General features: G+C 41.8%; 1 protein-coding gene across 1 annotated transcript; it reads left to right on the top strand.

The window, feature by feature from the left end:
- The first annotated feature begins 1,869 nt into the window (after positions 1–1,869).
- On the top strand, positions 1,870–13,671 carry LOC308087507 (uncharacterized protein). Its single transcript, XM_080431422.1, has 13 exons — positions 1,870–2,277; positions 4,899–5,067; positions 5,155–5,304; positions 5,556–5,658; positions 5,759–5,885; positions 9,119–9,417; positions 9,544–9,634; positions 9,754–9,870; positions 10,275–10,350; positions 10,481–10,738; positions 11,565–11,736; positions 12,322–12,462; positions 12,569–13,671. Exons 1-13 carry the CDS (start codon positions 1,924–1,926, stop codon positions 12,579–12,581), a joined length of 2,070 nt encoding a protein of 689 aa, XP_080287548.1. The 5' UTR covers positions 1,870–1,923; the 3' UTR covers positions 12,582–13,671.
- Positions 13,672–19,036: the final 5,365 nt, after the last annotated feature.

Genomic DNA, 19,036 nt, shown 5'->3' with positions numbered 1-19,036 from the left:
AAATAGTAAAAGAAAGTTACAAATGCATAAAGCAATCACAAAATTGTACAAGGCAGGATGATGTGGGCTATCACAGTTCTGTTGGGCTTCTCTAATTGTCTGTAACAATAGTCAGTGGTGTAAAGCATTGGTTCTCAAAGTGGGGTCCGGGGACCCCCAGGGGTCCTTGGGGGGGTTCCAGGGGGTCCCCAGTCAAATGATTGATAGGAACCAAATGGACCCTTGTGGGTCTGTAACTCTGAGTGTACAAATGGAACTTACGGGTCCATTTGGTTCCATTTGTACACTCTCAGAGTTCGATTAACATTGGTTTTACAGTGTATATTTGGGGTCCCAGAGGTATAAATGCCATTAAATTGGGGTCCGTAGCCTAATGCATGTCAAACTGGGGGTCCTTGAAATTAAAATGGTTGAGAATCACTGCTAGAGAGCCGTAAAAACCTCCTCTTATTGGGGTCCCTGGCTTATCTTTTCAAATGGGGATCCGCGGGGTAATAAGTGTCAATTAGGGGGTCCTTGACATGAAAAAAGTTTAAGAAGGACTGGTGTAAAGTAACTAAGTACATTTACTCAAGTACTGCACTTAAGTACCATTTTGAGGTATTTTTACTTACTGGAGTATTTCCAATTTTCAGTACTTTTACTCCACTACATCTCAGACAAACATTGTACTTACTATATTTTTTGACAACTTTAGTTACTTTGTAGATTTTGATTACAAAACATTACCCACTTCAGCCCTATATACATGTCAGCCATTTGAAAATAGCTGATCTACAATCTCACAATGGGTTGCTATGTAACACATTGTGAGCTTGTAGATCTGCTATTTTCAAAAGATTTATATACATTTTAGACCATTAGGACAGTCTGCATAATGAGTATTACTTTTACACAAGAAATGTTTTAATTCCGGACTTACCACAGTGAGGATATGCATTTTCTCAATATGTCAAACAAGCAGTAAAATAAACCCCACAATACCATACCAGCATTAGAAAAGATATAAAACAGTGCAACTACATACATGTGTATCTATGACATTGTAAATACCATCATTGACAGTTATACGTATTTAGTCTTGCTGTAGACAGATTGCCTACTGCTAACCCTAAAAATGTATTATAGTAAACAGAAAGAGGACTGAAGCACCATCAGAGCCGACATTGACCAGAAAGAGTATCGTTTGATGTTGGTCCACTATAAGAGAACTCAGTTTGGTTTGTTAAGGGTCTGTATGTTACAAGGCAATGTAGCCTGGTACCACAGACAATTGCTTTTAGAAGTATGTTTAGGTCTTAACTAAATTAAGACCTAAACATCATTATATTGAACATTATACTTTGCTGATAAAACATTTGGTCCATTAATTGAGTTTTGGACTCTTCGATTTGATCCAAAACAAGAAAGTCCTTGGAGTGAAGTGATGAGCAGAGCAGCTTTCATTCAGTAGGCAGCAAGGAGTGTGTAGACATCAGATGGTCCGGAACAGCAACCATTAGACACCAACAGCTGAAAAGCAGAGAAAACACATATTAAAGGCCAACTTGCAGGTTGTATTTTTGTTCAATACACAATGTGGACTAGGACAAAGGTGACTTTCATGAAGAGGAAAAAAAAATTAGCGAAATTGACCCAGTTTTAGCGTTTTTATCGAACATTTTGTCCGCCCAACCACGACCCTCATGCACGCGCATATTTTGGTCCACATTTCATAGCGTGCGTGTGTCAGCGTAATGATGACGTCACAGCAGGTATCAGGCCCGCAGGGGGCGCTGAGATTCACACGCAGGTAGTGGCGGAAGCAAAGAGCCCTCTTGTTACTACATCCTGGTTGCACTTGTTGACTACTAACCGAGGCAACACGTTGTGAGCTTGTAGATCTGCTATTTTATCTTCTCTAGCCTGACTTTAGTTGCAAGAATGGTAAATATTTGTGCGTGTGGTGGGTGTACCAATTCCACCCTTTCTGGACATAAAGTGCATGCTTTTCCAAAGAAAGGCACGCCAGCCTTTAGATCATGGGTGAGGTTTGTACAGGTAAAGAGGGCTGATTTTACTGCGTCGTCGGTGAAAGACCGGCACTCAGTAATATGTGGAGCCCATTTCAAAGAGGAGGATTATATCCAAGGGGATCTCATCTCCCATAGATTGGGATTCCGGACTTTGGACCGGGTGAGACTTATGGAAGGTGCTGTACCTTCTATACAGTCGCCTGGACAAGCTTCTGTGGGTGCAAGATCTGTTGCTGCAGTAAACAAACTTGGTTTGTCTCGGGTAAGTGTGGATCTAACTATCTTTTTGACGCTAACATGTGTTAGGATTTGCAGGACTATCAAAAGTACATGTAAGCAGCAGCGGTGGAAAAAGTACTAAAATGTAAAAGTAAAAGTACTCTTGTTACAAATAAAAGTCCGGAATTAAAAATGTACTTGAGTACTAGTACAAAAGTATTGGTATCAAAATGAACCTCTAGAGTTCGACACCTACGTGCCACTGCCGAAGTGGGGGTCGGGGCCGGGGGACCACCGGGGGCGAAGGGCTCCTTTTAGGCTTGTTTTCATATACCTGGTTGCTTTTTTTCTCTCGCTAAACCTGGCAACACCGACCCTGGCATGGGGCAGCACGCAGAACTGTTGTTTATGACGTTGTTTGTAATGTTTTCGCGGGGGTCCCGGGACCCCCTGGTGGTGCCCGGACCCCCTGGTAGTCCCAGGACCCCGCGATGTGTGTGTCCCCGTCCTGCTCGTGTTTTGTACCCGATGATGGTTAGTTGTTTTGCTCGGATGTCGTAACACCAGCGCTTGTTTCTCGCACATGATGGGCAACACGGGAGAGCCGTACATGCCCGTACACAGCGAGTAAAAGTACGCACATGTTTGAAAATAGCCGATCTACAAGCTCACAACGCGTACAGTACTTGAGTAAATGTACTTAGTTACTTTACACCACTGGTAAGCAGTCAGTAGCGATGCCAAAAACAGAAGGGGAGGGGGTAGCCATGCTTCACATGACGCTTGTAAACAAGCGTCATGGTGCCGAGTCCCCCTGGTTTATAGCGGTGTTCGTTTTTTTTTTACATTGCCAACTCTCACATGTACATACACGTTCAGATTTCAAATATAAAGTGCTTACTGCTTACCCCCGAGCCACGGATGTTATAAGGCAACCCGGACCGTGATAAGTACCCGTATCAACCGTATTGTTCAATAAAAAGCATTTTAATCCGATCGCCGGCCATTTTCTCCAAAGTCTCCGATACTTTCAACCATGCGACACTAACGGTTGGGATGTGTATTTGCACTCTGATACATTACCCAAAAAAAAAGAAAATGGCCGGCGATGGGATTAAAATGCTTTTTATTGAACAATACGGGAGATATGGGTACTTATCGCGGTCCGGGTCGCCTTGTAACATCCGTGGCTCGGGGGTAAGCACTTTATATTTGAAATCTGAACGTTTATGTATGTGAGAGTTGGCAATGTAAAAAAATTGAACACCGCTATAAACCGGGGGGACTCGGCACCATGACTGTTATGGTATGACAGTGTCATGGTATGACAGTCATGTTTCAGGGCTAGGGAGGGGGAGGATAGAAGCTATCAGCATTTCCCTGAACACTATAAGTATAAATGTTGGTATGAGCCCTCAGCTAGGCGAAACTGAGCAGTTATAATGCTATTCAACAGTGGTGGGAAAAGTACTCAAGTTTTGTACCTAAGTAAAAGTATCAATACTGCAATGTAGAAATACTCTGTTACAAGTAAAAGTCCGGTAATTCAAATTTACTTGAGTAAAAGTACAAAAGTATTGGCGTCAAAATATACTTACTATACAAGTACTAAAAGTAAGAGTACTCATTATGCAGAATGTCCCATTTCAGACGTTATCATATTTCCAAATATATATATATATTGAAAATAGCAGATCTAATCAATCAGCCTTTGATTGATTGATTGAATACTTTATTACAGTTTGCAAAGACAAATACAGGGAAGTACAGTTCAATACAAGGTCACAAGTTGTAAGCTTGTAGATCGGCTATTTTCAAATAATCATAGGGGTGAAGTGGCGTATATTTTGTAATAATAATAATCTAAATCTATGAAGTAACTAGTAGCTAAAGTTTTCAAATAATTGTAGTGGAGTAAAAGTACAATATTTGCCTCTGAGGTGTAGTGGAGTAGAAGTAGTGAAAATTGTTACATACATTTTTATTTGTACAGTAATTGAGTAAATGTACTGAGTTACTTTACACCACTGCTATTCAATGTATGATATCCTATGTACATTTAGTATCATGTGTAGTATGTGATCTATTTGCAGGCTCATGTGCAAATTAAAATGTTACAAATTGTTATCCACATGCAAAAGCTTGAGGTACAAGAACATCATTGTCTAATGCAAGCTGTTTCCTAAGTCAGTGGCTCTCATTGTATTGTCAATTACACGTTAGGCTGCAGACCCCATTTGAAAATATTTTGTACTGTAGACTATCTTGTCATGTAAAATCAGGTTTCCTACACAAGTATGGAAAATCTGTAATGATAAAAGTGTTTTTCATGGCGTTCGGAGCAGGCAGCAAATGTTTTTTACCACTGTGTAAGAGCACAGGCCAGAGTGAGTTTGATTCATTGAAAGCAAGGTTATGATCAGATCAAGTAGATTGCATAATGAACATCCCTTAGTTCTGTTACTTTAGTGTAGGGGTTGAAGATATACAATTATTTCCAATATTTGAAAAGGTTGAGGTCCACAGTCCGTGCCCTGCCTGCGGTCTAAGTGTTGGAGTGTAATTAATAATAGTGAAATAAAACTTTTTCTCATTTTAATGGGTACCTCCTGGAACCCACTATGAGAACCGTAAACACTGAATGCTCCTTTTTTTTAACAACAGACGCTTCAAAGCCACTCTGCGACTCCTGACGTGACAGAGGAGCCTATGATGGAAGAGGAGGAAGCTGGCCCATCTTCTGAACCCTCTCTTCCACCCTCTGAGCCACAAAGGGAGTCGGCACACAAGGCAACTCAGTATAGCTACCGGAGACCACCACACCGTTCTTTGGGTAGGTTTTAATTTGCTTTGCACGTTTTAGCCAACACAGCCTTTTATAGAGAATGGTTACGATTATATCACTTGTTGTTTTCTACAGGCATCCAGGTTTTCCCCCAGATGTTGTCCTTGGGGACACAGGCAGTCCCCCAAATGGTGTCTGTGGAAACACAGACAGACATTTCAAGCTTTGAGGCCAGTCCGATGCAAAGCCAATGCACCATCTCTCAGAGTGATAGCGAGCAGTCAGGTGAGGGGCCGTGCAACCAATTATAATCGATATTGGCCTCCCTAGGTTGGCAGAGGGAAGGTAGTGCCCAGGATTACATAGACAATTGGCACTGGGTGTAAAAAATAGGGTTACAAAATCGTGGGATAAAAATACAAATAAAAAAAAAGATCATTTTTTCCCCTACCGAATGAATGATATTAATTGCTTTTAAAATCAGAATGTGTTAATTATGTTGATGAACTAATCGATGTATCGACTAATCATTTCAGCACCAAAGAAAGGTGATGACAATTGGGTTCCAGAGGCTGAAGACGAGCTCTTCTCTGAGAACTCAGATGACTCGCCACACCTTGAAGCTTCCTCTGCCCCGTGGTAAGACACACTACACAGTTACACTAATCTGTTCATGTCACGATACTGACTGTTCAGTGTTAATCAAACTTTTGTTTTTTTTTCCTTTATTTTTTCTCAGCTATATCGATAAGTATATAGTGTGTCACAGCCAACTCATGGAGCTGTTTGCCACTTGCCCGAGCTGCTGTGAGGCCACGCAAGCCATCATACAGAGACAGGAGGGGACATTTGTGAAAATCCAACAGGTACTTTTTATCCTGCACCTGTAGAAAGCTCTGGTGGCGTGTACCCTCTTGGAATGTGTCAATGTCATGCATTCACTTTGCATAGTGGACTTCATGTGTTTTGTCTGATCTTAGTGCAGTTTGAAGCGGGTTATCACTTTGCATTATGCTAGTAGACCGGGAGCCAGGCCCAGCCCTCAGGATGTTCTCTGCTAACTTTTTTTCACTATTATTTCCTGTTTGCATATACCTTGGGCCATCACAAGTTCATACTGAACACCACCAACTCGGGGCCGTTTGGTCTCAGGGGCCCCAAAACCCCTTTTTGGGGCGAAATTCATGTTAATGGCAATATAAATTTACTAAAATTACATAAATTGTCTTACACATATGAAATTCGGCATGGACTATCCTGACACATAGGGGTAAGTAGCAAAATAGGATTCTGGTGCTTGCTACCATTGTATTTTTAAATATGACCTACAACATCCCCAGAAACACACACAAAAAAACTGTCTGCTTGACAAATAACAACAAAGATGATTATTTTCCAGCACTTTATGGTGAATATCACTGCCTCACTTGTATATAGAAAACCTCCCATGTCCCTAAGCTTCAATTTGAGCCCAAGATGACCTTTGTATCTTGAAAATTACTCTTTCTGTAGCCAAAATTCTGCACTATACATCAAATCGGAGAAAATGTAATATTCAGTCATAGTAGAGGCCTTAGGAGGGGTCCACGTGCGATTGCTTATTATCTATTTTTCTAGTTTGGATTTTTGGCATCCAGGACCTCTAATATAGGGATTTTGATCATCCCAAGAAAAAAAGTGTGTTTTTTTTCAATGTTTTATTACCCCTATGAGACCTGCGGGATTGCTGGCTGGAACGCCGGCGAGACTGTCTTTCGGAGACTGTGGCACGCTCAAATTTAGACGTAGCCCAAAATTGGAGATCCTTGATTCTAGACAACCTCAGGTTTCCAATGGGACCAACCTTGTCATGCTAGAACACATTTTGGCGAGGGAAAAACAGCCATCACCACTTTCCAAATCTCATTCAGTTTTGGGCAAGAACCATTTTGCACGCAGTACAAATATGTATATTTGTACTGCGTATTCTGCCTATTTTAAAAAGGAGACCACTGTACTGTATCTATAGCTGTATGAGACCACTGTACTTTATCTATTGCTGATATGAGACCACTGTACTGTATTTGGACCACTGTACTGCATCTATAGCTGTATGAGACCATGACTGTATTGCATCTAGACCACTGTGCTGCATCTATATCCCACTGTACTGCGCATATAAAGACCATTGTACAGCATCTTGAGACCACTGTGCTGCATCTATAGACCATTATACTACATCTTAAGACCACTGTACTGCATCTACATACCATTATCCTACATCTTATGACCACTGTACTGCATCTAGAGACCACTGCACTGGATCTATAGCTGTATGGGACTACTGTACTGCATATATAGACTAACTACTGTATCTATAGACCACAGTAGTGCATCTGTAGACCACTATACTGCATCTGTAGACCGTTGTCGTGATCTGTAGACCACCACAGTGCATCTGTAGACCACGCTAGTGCATCTGTAGACCACTGTAGTGCATCTGTAGACCACTGTTGTGATCTGTAGACCACTCAACTGCATATGTAGACCACTGTGGGGCATCTATAGACCACTCTAGTGCATCTATAGACCACTGTAGTGCATCTATAGACAACTGTAGTGCATCTGTGGACCAATGTACTGCATCTACCGAGTCTTTGCGGCGACCGCCCCCCACTGAGGGCAAGCTGTTCCAGAGCCTGGGCCCCCCCCAGGCTCTGTAGACCACTGGACCATTGGTCTATAGATGCAGTACAATGGTTTATAGATTCAGTACAGTGGTTTATATATTCTGTACAGTGGGATATAGATGCAGCACAGTGGTCTAGATGCAATACAGTTATAGTCTCATACAGCTATAGATGCAGTACAGTGGTCTCATATAGCAATAGATGCAGTACAGTGGTCTCATACAGCTATAGATGCAGTACAGTGGTCTAGATACAGTACAGTGGTCTCATATCAGCAATAGATTAAGTACAGTGGTCTCATACAGCTATAGATACAGTAAAGTGGTCTCCTTTTTACAATAGGCAGAAATTACATATTTGTACTGCGTGCAAAAAACTGCATGGTTCTTGCCCAAAACTGCATGAGATTTGGAAAATGGTGAGGGCTGTTTTTCCCTCGCCAAAATGTGGTCTAGCATGACAAGGTTGGTCCCATTGGAAACCTGAGGTTGTCTAGAATCAAATGATATCTCTATATTTGGGCTACGTCTAAATTTCAGCCTGCCAAAGTCTCCGAAAGACAGTCTCGCCAGCGTTCCAGCCAGCAATCCTGCAGGTCTCATAGGGATAATAAAACATTGGGAAAAAAACACTTTGGACCACTTTTTTTCTTGGGATGATCAAAATCCCTGTATTAGGGGTCCTATGGATGCCAAAAATCCAAACTAGAAAAATAAATAAATAAGCAATCGTGCGTGGACCCCTCCTAGGGCCAGTGATGTGTTCTACCGTGGTACGCTGTGTACGCAGTATGGCCTGCAGATCTTTTTCGTCGCCACCGTATACATCCAAAAACGGTTCGAAACGGCGTATCTGATACGCTGCACCCAGGAGTGGCTGGGCTGGGGGGCAGCAATACAAACAGCAAGAATGTGGTCTGACCGTCTGACTAGTCTAACTCTGAGGTGAAGCCGTGAAGGCTTATCATGTGTGTGGCTATCGTTCTTGGGGTGATAATATATGGCTACTGGTGAAGGAATTCACATATTTTAACGACCTGCCATTCACTTCATTGAACGTAGGTCACTGAATTGAGTACTTCATTAGTATTCATTAGTATTGCCATTAACATTAATTTCGCCCCAAAAAGGGGTTTTGGGGCCCCTGAGACCAAACGGCCCCGAGTTGGGGGTGTTCAGTATGAACTTGTGATGGCCCAAGGTATATGCAAACAGGAAATAATAGTGAAAGCAGAGTTAGCAGAGAACATCGTGAGGGCTGGGCCTGGCTCCCGGTCTATAGTGCTTTCAATCTGATTTCAGCATAAAACCCAGTGTCTTATGCTGAATTCTGTGTTTTTTTCTTCTTCAAAAACGTTCTCACTTTATTCCTCAGCCATAAGAAAGTACACACAGACAGTACACCACTGATCATTTGAATATATTTCATAGGTCTGTTCAGCATGTGGATTCAAGAGGGTTTGGCGAAACCAGTCAATGCTGCACAGAAATATGCCTGAGTGCAACCTGCAGCTCAGTGGAGCTGTACACTTTTCAGGGTGTATGCCCCAGCAGACATTCAGAATGCTCCAGCTATTTGGCCTACAGTGCACCAGCGTGAACACCTACTTCCGCCATCAGCGCTACTACACCATTCCCACCGTCATCCAGGCCTGGCAGAGCCAGCAAGCCAGTATCCTCAGTGAGCTGAAGGAGATGGAAGGAGGATTGATTCTGTCTGGAGACTGCAGGTTGGTTACCATGCTCATTGTTATATTCATCATTAGAATATACACATAAGTACAACATTAATAATTTGTATATTAAGACATTTGGCATCTATCCATAATTTTCCTCTTGCCTTGTGCTTTTTACAGATCGGACAGTCCAGGACACTGTGCCAAATACGGGACATACTCCCTTATTGAGGACCGGCTGAATAAAGTCATTGACCTTCAGCTTGTACAGGTCTGTTATTCATGCATCATGTACCTTCTGCCATATCTATGTGGCTACATTCTACTTTGTTTGTGTTTGGGATTCCCATTTGTTTAGGTTTGTTTTTTGTTTCTCTGATTGTGCTCCAGAGTTCAGAAGTTGCTAACAGCAACTGGTGTGAGATAGAGGGCCTGCAACGCAGCATCAAGTTACTGAAGGAGCAGGACTTGAAAGTCGCAGTCCTTGTCACCGACAGAAACCGCCAGGTACAAGTGACAGACAGACACACACAAACACACACACACTTTCTCTGGTGATAGTTGAATTGGCAGAAAAGTCATGGAGGGATATTTGTGTAAACTAAGGGAGGCCACGTCAAGGGTAACCAAATAAATGTTGGCAGTGGAATTGGAGATATTTACCTCTGAAAGCTGTTGAATAAAGTCTCCTGTGTTTATAAGATGGCAATTTGGTTACAATGGGTCTCATGTGGCGATCAACTTGTGGCGATCAAGAAACTGAGAGGGGCTCTGTGGTGATAGATACTTTTTGTATTTTTTTTACTTTAGAAATAGAAATGTTTGAATGTGAATGCATTTCAAGTTTACTTGAAGGGTTAGTTAACTCATAAATTCTGGCATGTATCTGTACAATTCAACCAATTCTGCAGGTAGCAAAATGGGTGCGAGATGTGCTGTGCGCTGAAGGAACACAACACTTCTTTGATATCTGGCATATTGCCAAATGTAAGTATTTGTCCTTGAAAATGCATGGCTACATGGAAGGCAAGACCAATCACAGTAGTTCAATTTTGTCAGTGCCATTTTAAAGTGTGTGTTTGTGTGTGTGCGCGTGTGTGTGTGCGTGCAATAACAGCCGTAGGCAAGAAGTTGGATGCCCTTTCGAGAGAACGTGACTGTGAGGTTGTAAAGCTCTGGAAGCAGTCTTTTGTGAACCACCTCTACTGGACCGCCGGTTCTACTCCCAGTGGCAATGCAGACATGATGGAGGCAAAGTGGAGAAGCCTGGTCAATCATGCTCAAGACATACATGAGCATGACACGCCTGCATTCCCTGCCTGTCAGCATGAGCCATTGGAAGGAGAGGACAGAAACAAGGAGTGGCTTGAACCAGGTATCTATCGCTCAGGAATGTGCAAACGTTCACTTTTTCATGATCTGTTACTTTGTTGATGGTCTGAATGAATATCTATGTGAATTAAGCAATATTACACGAGAGGGTGTGCTTTACCGTCATTATTGGCACGCCAGTGATGCGGTCAGGAACGAGGCGAAGCCGAGTTCCGCGAGCATCACTGAAGTGCCAATAATGTAAGGTAAAGCACACCCTCGAGTGTAATATTGCGATTATACAACAGTTACCAACAAAACACATCCAAATGTATTCATATTGTGGGGCAATTCATAATAAAAATGTTTCGCTATTATCCGTTTCCCTGTAAAGAGACGAGTTTATTTGACTGAGACATTAAATAGTCCCTGTAGCAGCGCTCTGAGGCACCGTCTCATCAACACAGCTGAGCTATCAATGCTTGAGCAGTGGAATGAATTCTAGTAGGCTATATGCTCCGTCGTACGACCGTGTCACGTGGCCAAAATAACTGATCTACAAGCTGACAATGCGTCGCCATTGCGACGCGTTGTCAGCTTGTAGATCAGTTATTTTCGCCTTGCTGTTTGTTTTCCTACCGTGGGACAGCGTGACGTCACAGCACAGCTGTGCCATATATGGTCTAATCAGGTGCGGAGTGATTTATTATGTGATTAGGCCTGTGCTATCATGCTGGTTTGAAGCACGGCTAGATGGCTATTTCAACCAATCAGATTGCTTGGTCGGAACTACCTGTTGTATAATAACCTTTCACAAATATGTACACAAAAGCATATGATCAGGGAGAGATTGAAAAAACTGTTGATGCTGATGTTGTATGTGTGTGCAGGTTCATCAGCAGCTGTTCAACTGGAGGCTCTTGTGAGTCAAAAACTGTTCATCAAAGACGTACGGCAGCTGTCTCCCCAGAACCAAACCTACTCACTCGAGGCGTTCCACTCCCTGATGATCCGCTTTGCCCCAAAGCACACAGGGTTCTCCTTCCTTGGAATGCATAGCAGGTACAGTCACACTATTAAGGATCAGTGTCGTAAGATAATTTGGTTTTGGCAGTAAAAATGCAAAATTAGAAATTTCAATACATTGAAATTTCAGAATGATTAAGTAAATGTATTCTGAATGAAAAGATCTTATCCTCATTACAGTAGAATAAAAAGTCACCGCACACTCCTGTGTACACAATATGTTTTTGCAATCGGCAGCGACTCTTATCCCACAGTGTTTATTTCGTTGGCTGGCACCTTGCAAGGACTGGTGTGCACTTGCACCCTTGGTAACTGTGCCTTCATCCTCATCTCTAAATGAAGGAGAGACATGCGCAATCCACAACCAAACTTGGGCCGGTGCTAAGCAAAAAAATATAACATGAAAACTGAAAGAGAACGCTTGCACACTGCAGGCTCCAGTTGTAGGATTTCTTTTATTACACCTGAGTGCTGCTGTGATGTTTCGGGCTCTCGAAACGTCACAGCAGCACTGTTCTTACAACTGGAGCCCACAGTGTGCGAGCGTTTCAGTTTTCATCCTCATCTCTGACATTAATTATCATAAAATTAATTCTCATAAAATGTTTCTCCTTTCCATAGGCTCCTTTTAGCAGCTATACATTACAACCACAATGGGAACAGAACAGTGGCCACTACTTGTGCTGGAGAACCACGCTACGCAGTGTCCTACCCTAGGTTCCGTAAATGTTGTGCATCCCATCAAAGACAAACCATCTTACGGTGTGTGTTCAATAACTATTTGGAATTATCAACAATTTGCACATTTGGAAATACTGCTATACTTTTATAATGTGTGTGTTTCAATATAATATTCTCTTCTCTTCAGACTATGCATTTGATTTGATGGGCTCTTTGAAGGACCAATATGCCAGAAGTCCATCAGCCCTGAGAGCCGTCAGTGAAGGTTTGGCTGCTGCTGCTCCTGCCCCCGTTGCAAGAACCTTCCAACAGGTCGACAAGGCTGAAGCTGTGACCCAGTACCTGACACAGCAGTCCCGCTTTTCTTCTGGCCACCAGGATCGCTAGCTCTGCTATCTGTGGTGTTGGGCTGATGTCACCTTGAAGTGGGTAGGGTCTAACTCTGAGGCGATGGCTGTCTTGGAGGACTTTATATCTGACCCCAGTATCTCTGTCAGAGCATCTATGACTGTGTGTGGAACAGAACACCAACTCCCACTGACTAATCCCCTCCTATGGGCACAACAGCAAAGGCATTGGACTGAACTGAGGTTGCAAGGGAAGACTGCATGTCTCGCTGCTGCGGACCATTCTGTCTGTCATTCTGTGTTCAAAAATGTTGCTTTAGACGAATGCATTGTTGTCTTTACTCTGAAAGCGAGGTTGCAGGTTTTACCTTCTAAACTTAACCTCTCCATCTGGTTTCCAGGCAACCATGCTCCTCACTGTATACATCATGGTCATGAACAAATAGCTGAAACCATGTCCCACATCTTAAATGGGTGCCATGTATACAGGGGACTCTACATAAGTAGGCATGACAGAATAGTGGATTTGTTATCTAAAGATATCACTTCTATTTTCAGGTCCTCCATCATGCTGTATAAGCATTCTACTGTGAAGCCGAGCATGTTTAACCTGTGTAACGATGATTCTGTGTTCTCTAACATTTCAGCTAACACCCCTGATGTCATTGTTGTTAATGAAAACCATAGGGAGGTGTTCATTCTCGAGGTCGGCTGTACTTTTGATTACAGCTTAGAGTAAGCCTTCCTAACCAAAGTGCTGAAATATCATCGGCTAGAGCAGACCATCTCTCAGCTAGGCTACAGATGTATGCACAATGCTCTGCCTTACATGCACTTTGTAACTGGCTGTTTCCCCATTATCTGACTGCTCTGGCAGTGTTTATGTCCTTTGTACATCTTGTACTTCGGTCCTTTGTACATCGTGTACTTCTGTTTATGTGGACATAAATAAATATTTCAAATGTGTGTCTGTCTGTGATAAATAAATGTTTTCTTCAACTCAGTCTATATCTTGCGTTTGGCTTCCCCTGTTGATAACAGATGATATACTTGTGTTGTGTAAGCAACTGCTCTTTAGGTAAGCACTTTGACATAAATGCTACTTCTTGATATCTGTTAATGACATGTATTTACATTTTGACAACCTGGTCTGTAAGTAGAAGAAAAGATTAAATGTTGACTATACTACACATGACCGTTTACTGTGTAAGAAGCAAATGATGAGAAAATCATTTTGTGTTCTTAATCAAAACCCTGCATGGTTATTTATGACTTGTAATGCTATAGCAAGTCCAATTGTATTGCCTTAATCCATATGGTCAATCTGTGATAAATGATAACATAGATGGCATATAGTATATCATATCTTTGACAATAGTGACCAAATGTTTTTGGCATCTAAAGAAGAAAAACATGAATACCGTCAATTCAGTTCAATAACTTTATTGGCTCAAGTCTGGCCATGAGAAGCCTCTGTAGTTTCCACCTTCCTCTGGAAATGTCTGTCTGATGGCGTGGACTACACAGGCAGGTACGACCCTCCTACTGTGGCGACCAAGTTTACCGTAAGCCCAGCGAACCATCTGTCTGTATGCTGTGTAGCGGTATTGGCTGGAAGAGAGAGATAGATTGTGCTTTATTAATCCTGCAAGGGAAATTCAGGTGTCAGCACTGCAGTAGGCATGAAATACAGGTCATGTTCATTTCAGGTGCGTCATAAAACTTAAAACATAAAATATTGTACAACTTACTCAAAAGTCCTGAGGGTTAGTGCTCCATGCTCCTGGCGGAAGGCGAGATATGCTATCTGCAGCACGAAAGGATTCAGACAGGAACCTTCAAATCCAGGGTGTTGTGTTAGACACCGGATGTTCTCAGGTCTGGGTGCTAAATCCTCTACTAGCTTCCAGTAGGGCTGTCTCTCTCTGCAACACACGCTCTCTATACCAGTGGTCATAGGTTGACATTCTCCACACAGACACCTGAGTTCAAAGACAAAAAAAAGAAAAGGTCTATATATTATATCAATGTGGTCTGTGGCCTGATGCATATCAAACTGGGGGTCCTTGAAATTAAAAAATACTGATAATGAGTTATTTAGGCTATATAACAACCTGGACTATTCTATTAGCAACAGCATTCAAGTAACAATCAACATATTTGTAGCCTACTTTGTGAAAATGGAGGTCAGAGGCAAATTATCATACTTTTAATAAGGTTGACAGTGGTGTAAAGTAACTAAGTACATTTACTCAAGTACAATGTTGAGGTATTTTTTTACTTTACTGGAGTATTTCCAATTTTCAGTACTTTTACTTCTACTCCACTACATCTCAGAGGCAAATATTGTACTATTTTTTTGAAAACTTTAGTTACTAGTTACTTTGTAGATTTCGATTATTATTACAAAACATAACTAACCACTTCAGCCCTACAAGCACTTGTGAGCTTGTAGATCTGCTATTTTCAAAAGATTTTTCAAAAACATTTTGTACTTGTGAAATGGGACATTCTGCACCATGAGTACTTTTACTTTTGGTACTTTTTGACAGTACTTTTGTACTTTTACTCAAGTACATTTTACTTGTAACAGAGTATTTCTACATTGCAGTATTGATACTTTTACTTAAGTAATACAAGTACTTTTCCAGCACGTTATTGATACAATGCAACGCTAGGCTATACTGTTGATAATGGCGCTTACCAAGACGTCTGACCGTCTGACATATATTCAGCCTGCTCTTTGCAAATAAAGCACCTATATTCAGCCTGCTCTTTGCAAATAAAGCACCTATATTCAGCCTGCTCTTTGCAAATAAAGCACCTATATTCAGCCTGCTCTTTGCAAATAAAGCACATATATTCAGCCTGCTCTTTGCAAATAAAGCACCTATATTCAGCCTGCTCTTTGCAAATAAAGCACATATATTCAGCCTGCTCTTTGCAAATAAAGCACCTATATTCAGCCTGCTCTTTGCAAATAAAGCACCTATATTCAGCCTGCTCTTTGCAAATAAAGCACCTATATTCAGCCTGCTCTTTGCAAATAAAGCACATATATTCAGCCTGCTCTTTGCAAATAAAGCACCTATATTCAGCCTGCTCTTTGCAAATAAAGCACCTATATTCAGCCTGCTCTTTGCAAATAAAGCACCTATATTCAGCCTGCTCTTTGCAAATAAAGCACATATATTCAGCCTGCTCTTTGCAAATAAAGCACCTATATTCAGCCTGCTCTTTGCAAATAAAGCACCTATATTCAGCCTGCTCTTTGCAAATAAAGCACCTATATTCAGCCTGCTCTTTGCAAATAAAGCACATATATTCAGCCTGCTCTTTGCAAATAAAGCACCTATATTCAGCCTGCTCTTTGCAAATAAAGCAAATATTTGAGGACGGTGTTGAGTATTCTAATGACACACGTAGCAGTTCAGGCTTTAGTGACTCCCAAACACTGAGCTCTTTCTTCTTGGCTTTACTGTATGCAGACTCTTCATTAGGGTTGTGGCTAGCTTCTTCATCTACATCAAGATGTCCTACAGGTTGGGTTGATGGACCAGGCACAGCCGGGTCGAGTCTGGAGTATGGGTGTGAAACACTGTTTTTCACAAATGAACGTTTAACACCACGACCACCAATGGTCTTCTGCACAACTTGTATCCTCCTTTTCTTGAAAGGCATCCTGGATCTCGACTTCAAATGGAATCTGTAAAATAGCAGTTAATTTAAAAAGAAACATCAGTTAGAAGAGAATAATTATAATAATAATAATAATAATAATAACTAGAAAAAGTGCTCCTCGGAGCACAAGTCTCCGCCAGGTCAGGTAGGTTATTATGGCCTCCTGGTGGCGCTATAATAGGCCAATGTGAAAAGGGTGCCATTTATTCCTAGGCTGTGCACGGCAATCGGACACTGCATGATTTGAGGCATTTTGTTCTAAAAATGTGTTTTGCTAATTTTGACCTGCTGGTGGCGCTATAACATTCCAATGTTAAAAGGGTGGCATTTGTTCCTCAACGTAGTGCAAATGTGCATTCAAAGTTTCACCGCAATCGGACGCTGCGTTCATGATTTGCGGCATTTTGTTAAAAACGGGCCACTCCTGCAAACATTACATGTCAATGTTAGCCAATCAGGATGGAATATGAAAAATCAAACAGATCCGTCTTGATCACATGACTATAGAGATCATGTGTACCGATTTGCATAATATCAAAAAAATTGTTTTACATAAGTCTGCCTCCTGGTGGCGCTATAAAAGGCCTCTAGAGAGTGTGCATACAAAGTTTTACACTGATCGGTGCAGTTATAGGTAAAAACACGAATCGGCATGTTACAGCGCCACCATGAGGCTGATTTGAACATTTTCAAATGGCATTTCTTCCTCGGCCTAATGGGAATGTGTGTGCAAAATTTCACGGAAATTGCATGCTGTGTTCATGATTTGAGGCATTTGAGGCGGGCGGGCGGGCGGGCGCACGCACGCACGCACGCACACGCACACGCACACGCACACGCACACGCACACGCGCACACACACACACACACACACACACACAGGGGGTAAAACATACCCTCTCGCCATGCCTTTCGGACTGGCGGACACAATAAAACCTGGTGAAACGCTTGTGTGCATTAGCGCAAGATGAGGATACAGGAAACATTCAGTCTAAATGTCCAGTTTGCTAACCTTCACAACTACTACTACTTTTGTATTTGAAACTTTAAATTTCTCTAAATATTATAAACTTTCACGACAGCTTAAGTACAAAAATATATCATTTATGAAAAGGCAACTATAGTAGCCTATATACAGTGAAGTCGGACTGAATGACTGAAACCTTGCATTGTGAATTGTACTTCCATGTACTGTTTCTCATGTCTCATGTCTAAATAAAGTACATCAATCAATCAATCCAACGTCTTTTCTTTTTTTACTCTCTTGGTGTGTGAATTATTTTTCCCATCACAGAAACATGTTTCTACCTCCTGTAGTAACTCTGAGGGCCCACTAGGGGTCGCAGGGGTCCATTTCATCCAGTCAGATATTACATAGAGTAGATTTACTCTCCTCTGGCTGAGGCAGAGTTCAGTAAAGAAGCTCTTCACTCTTCATTCTGCTCACCTCACAGTAAGAAGCATTTTATTACATGAATATGTGCACATGATGTATGCAATATGCAATATGTGTGGTACATGTAGACTTTCTGACAACACCTATCATAGTATTTGTTGTATACTATTTCTGGTGACATTACAGCATATGTCTTCCTGCAAGGTCCTGGACCCCCCCCCCTCATCAGTGGACCACCTCCAGTGTAGCTCCTCCCAGTAGGAGGAGTCATCAGTCAGTCAGTCAGTCAGACAGCAGCAAGACAGCATGGAGAGAACATCTCTCTGCCTTCTAGTCTGTGAGTACAAACACTTTATTATTATTATTATTATTATTATTATTATTATTATTATTATTATTATTATTATAATAGAGAACATATCTCTGCCTTCTAGTCTGTGAGTACAAACACCCTGCACTATTATTATTATTATTATTATTATCTATTTCATGTGCATTTCCTTGTACCTTTATGAGGATTCATTGTGTGTCTAAAGTACAAGCTGAGGAATTTGCTTGTTTGCAACACTTTACTTAAAGGTTGTAAAGGCAGAAAGACATCCCTCAGGCAGAAAGACATCCCTCTGGCTGTATTTTGGTTTTGTTCCACTGTTTATATTGACATTCATCCCTTTGCAGGGACTGAAAAGTCTGTGGGGGGAGAGGGGGGGTGGCTCTTAATTGATCCCTTTGAACTTCAAAGGGGTTGTGCACTGAATGATTGTTTGGGCCATAAAAGTGTCAACCTCGTTAGTGCTCTCTCTAATCAATGAATGCATCAGAGACAGCAATCACTTTGATACCTGTCAGAGAGGGGAGGGGGGAGTGTGTGTGTACAAACACAGATCTGTGAAGTTACCTGCAGTAGTATCCCTTCATAACACTTGGTATACATGTACATAGTTATGCATATTAACTTATAACCATAACTTAGTCAGTCACAAAGTGTCTTTGTAGTTATAATATGCTGTTCCACTGAGCTTATATGTGCATTATGACCAGCACGTTTTCTGTCTGCACTCAGTCTAGTAAACTATAGGATCATAGAATACAGAGACAGTGTAGTGCAGGGGTGCCCATTACGTCGATCGCGATCGACCAGTAGACCGCAGAGGCTGCGCAGGTAGACCGCCTGCAATGCCCCTTTTTTTTTGCAGGCTCTAGGTGGCGCTGTGGCAGAAAACGGTGGCGC

This window comes from Gymnoscopelus braueri (assembly GCF_963280865.1).
Source record: "Gymnoscopelus braueri genome assembly, chromosome: 6".
Lineage (NCBI taxonomy): Eukaryota > Metazoa > Chordata > Actinopteri > Myctophiformes > Myctophidae > Gymnoscopelus > Gymnoscopelus braueri.
The sequence above is the reverse complement of the archived record's forward strand: the minus strand, read 5'-3'. Positions and strand labels throughout refer to the sequence as shown.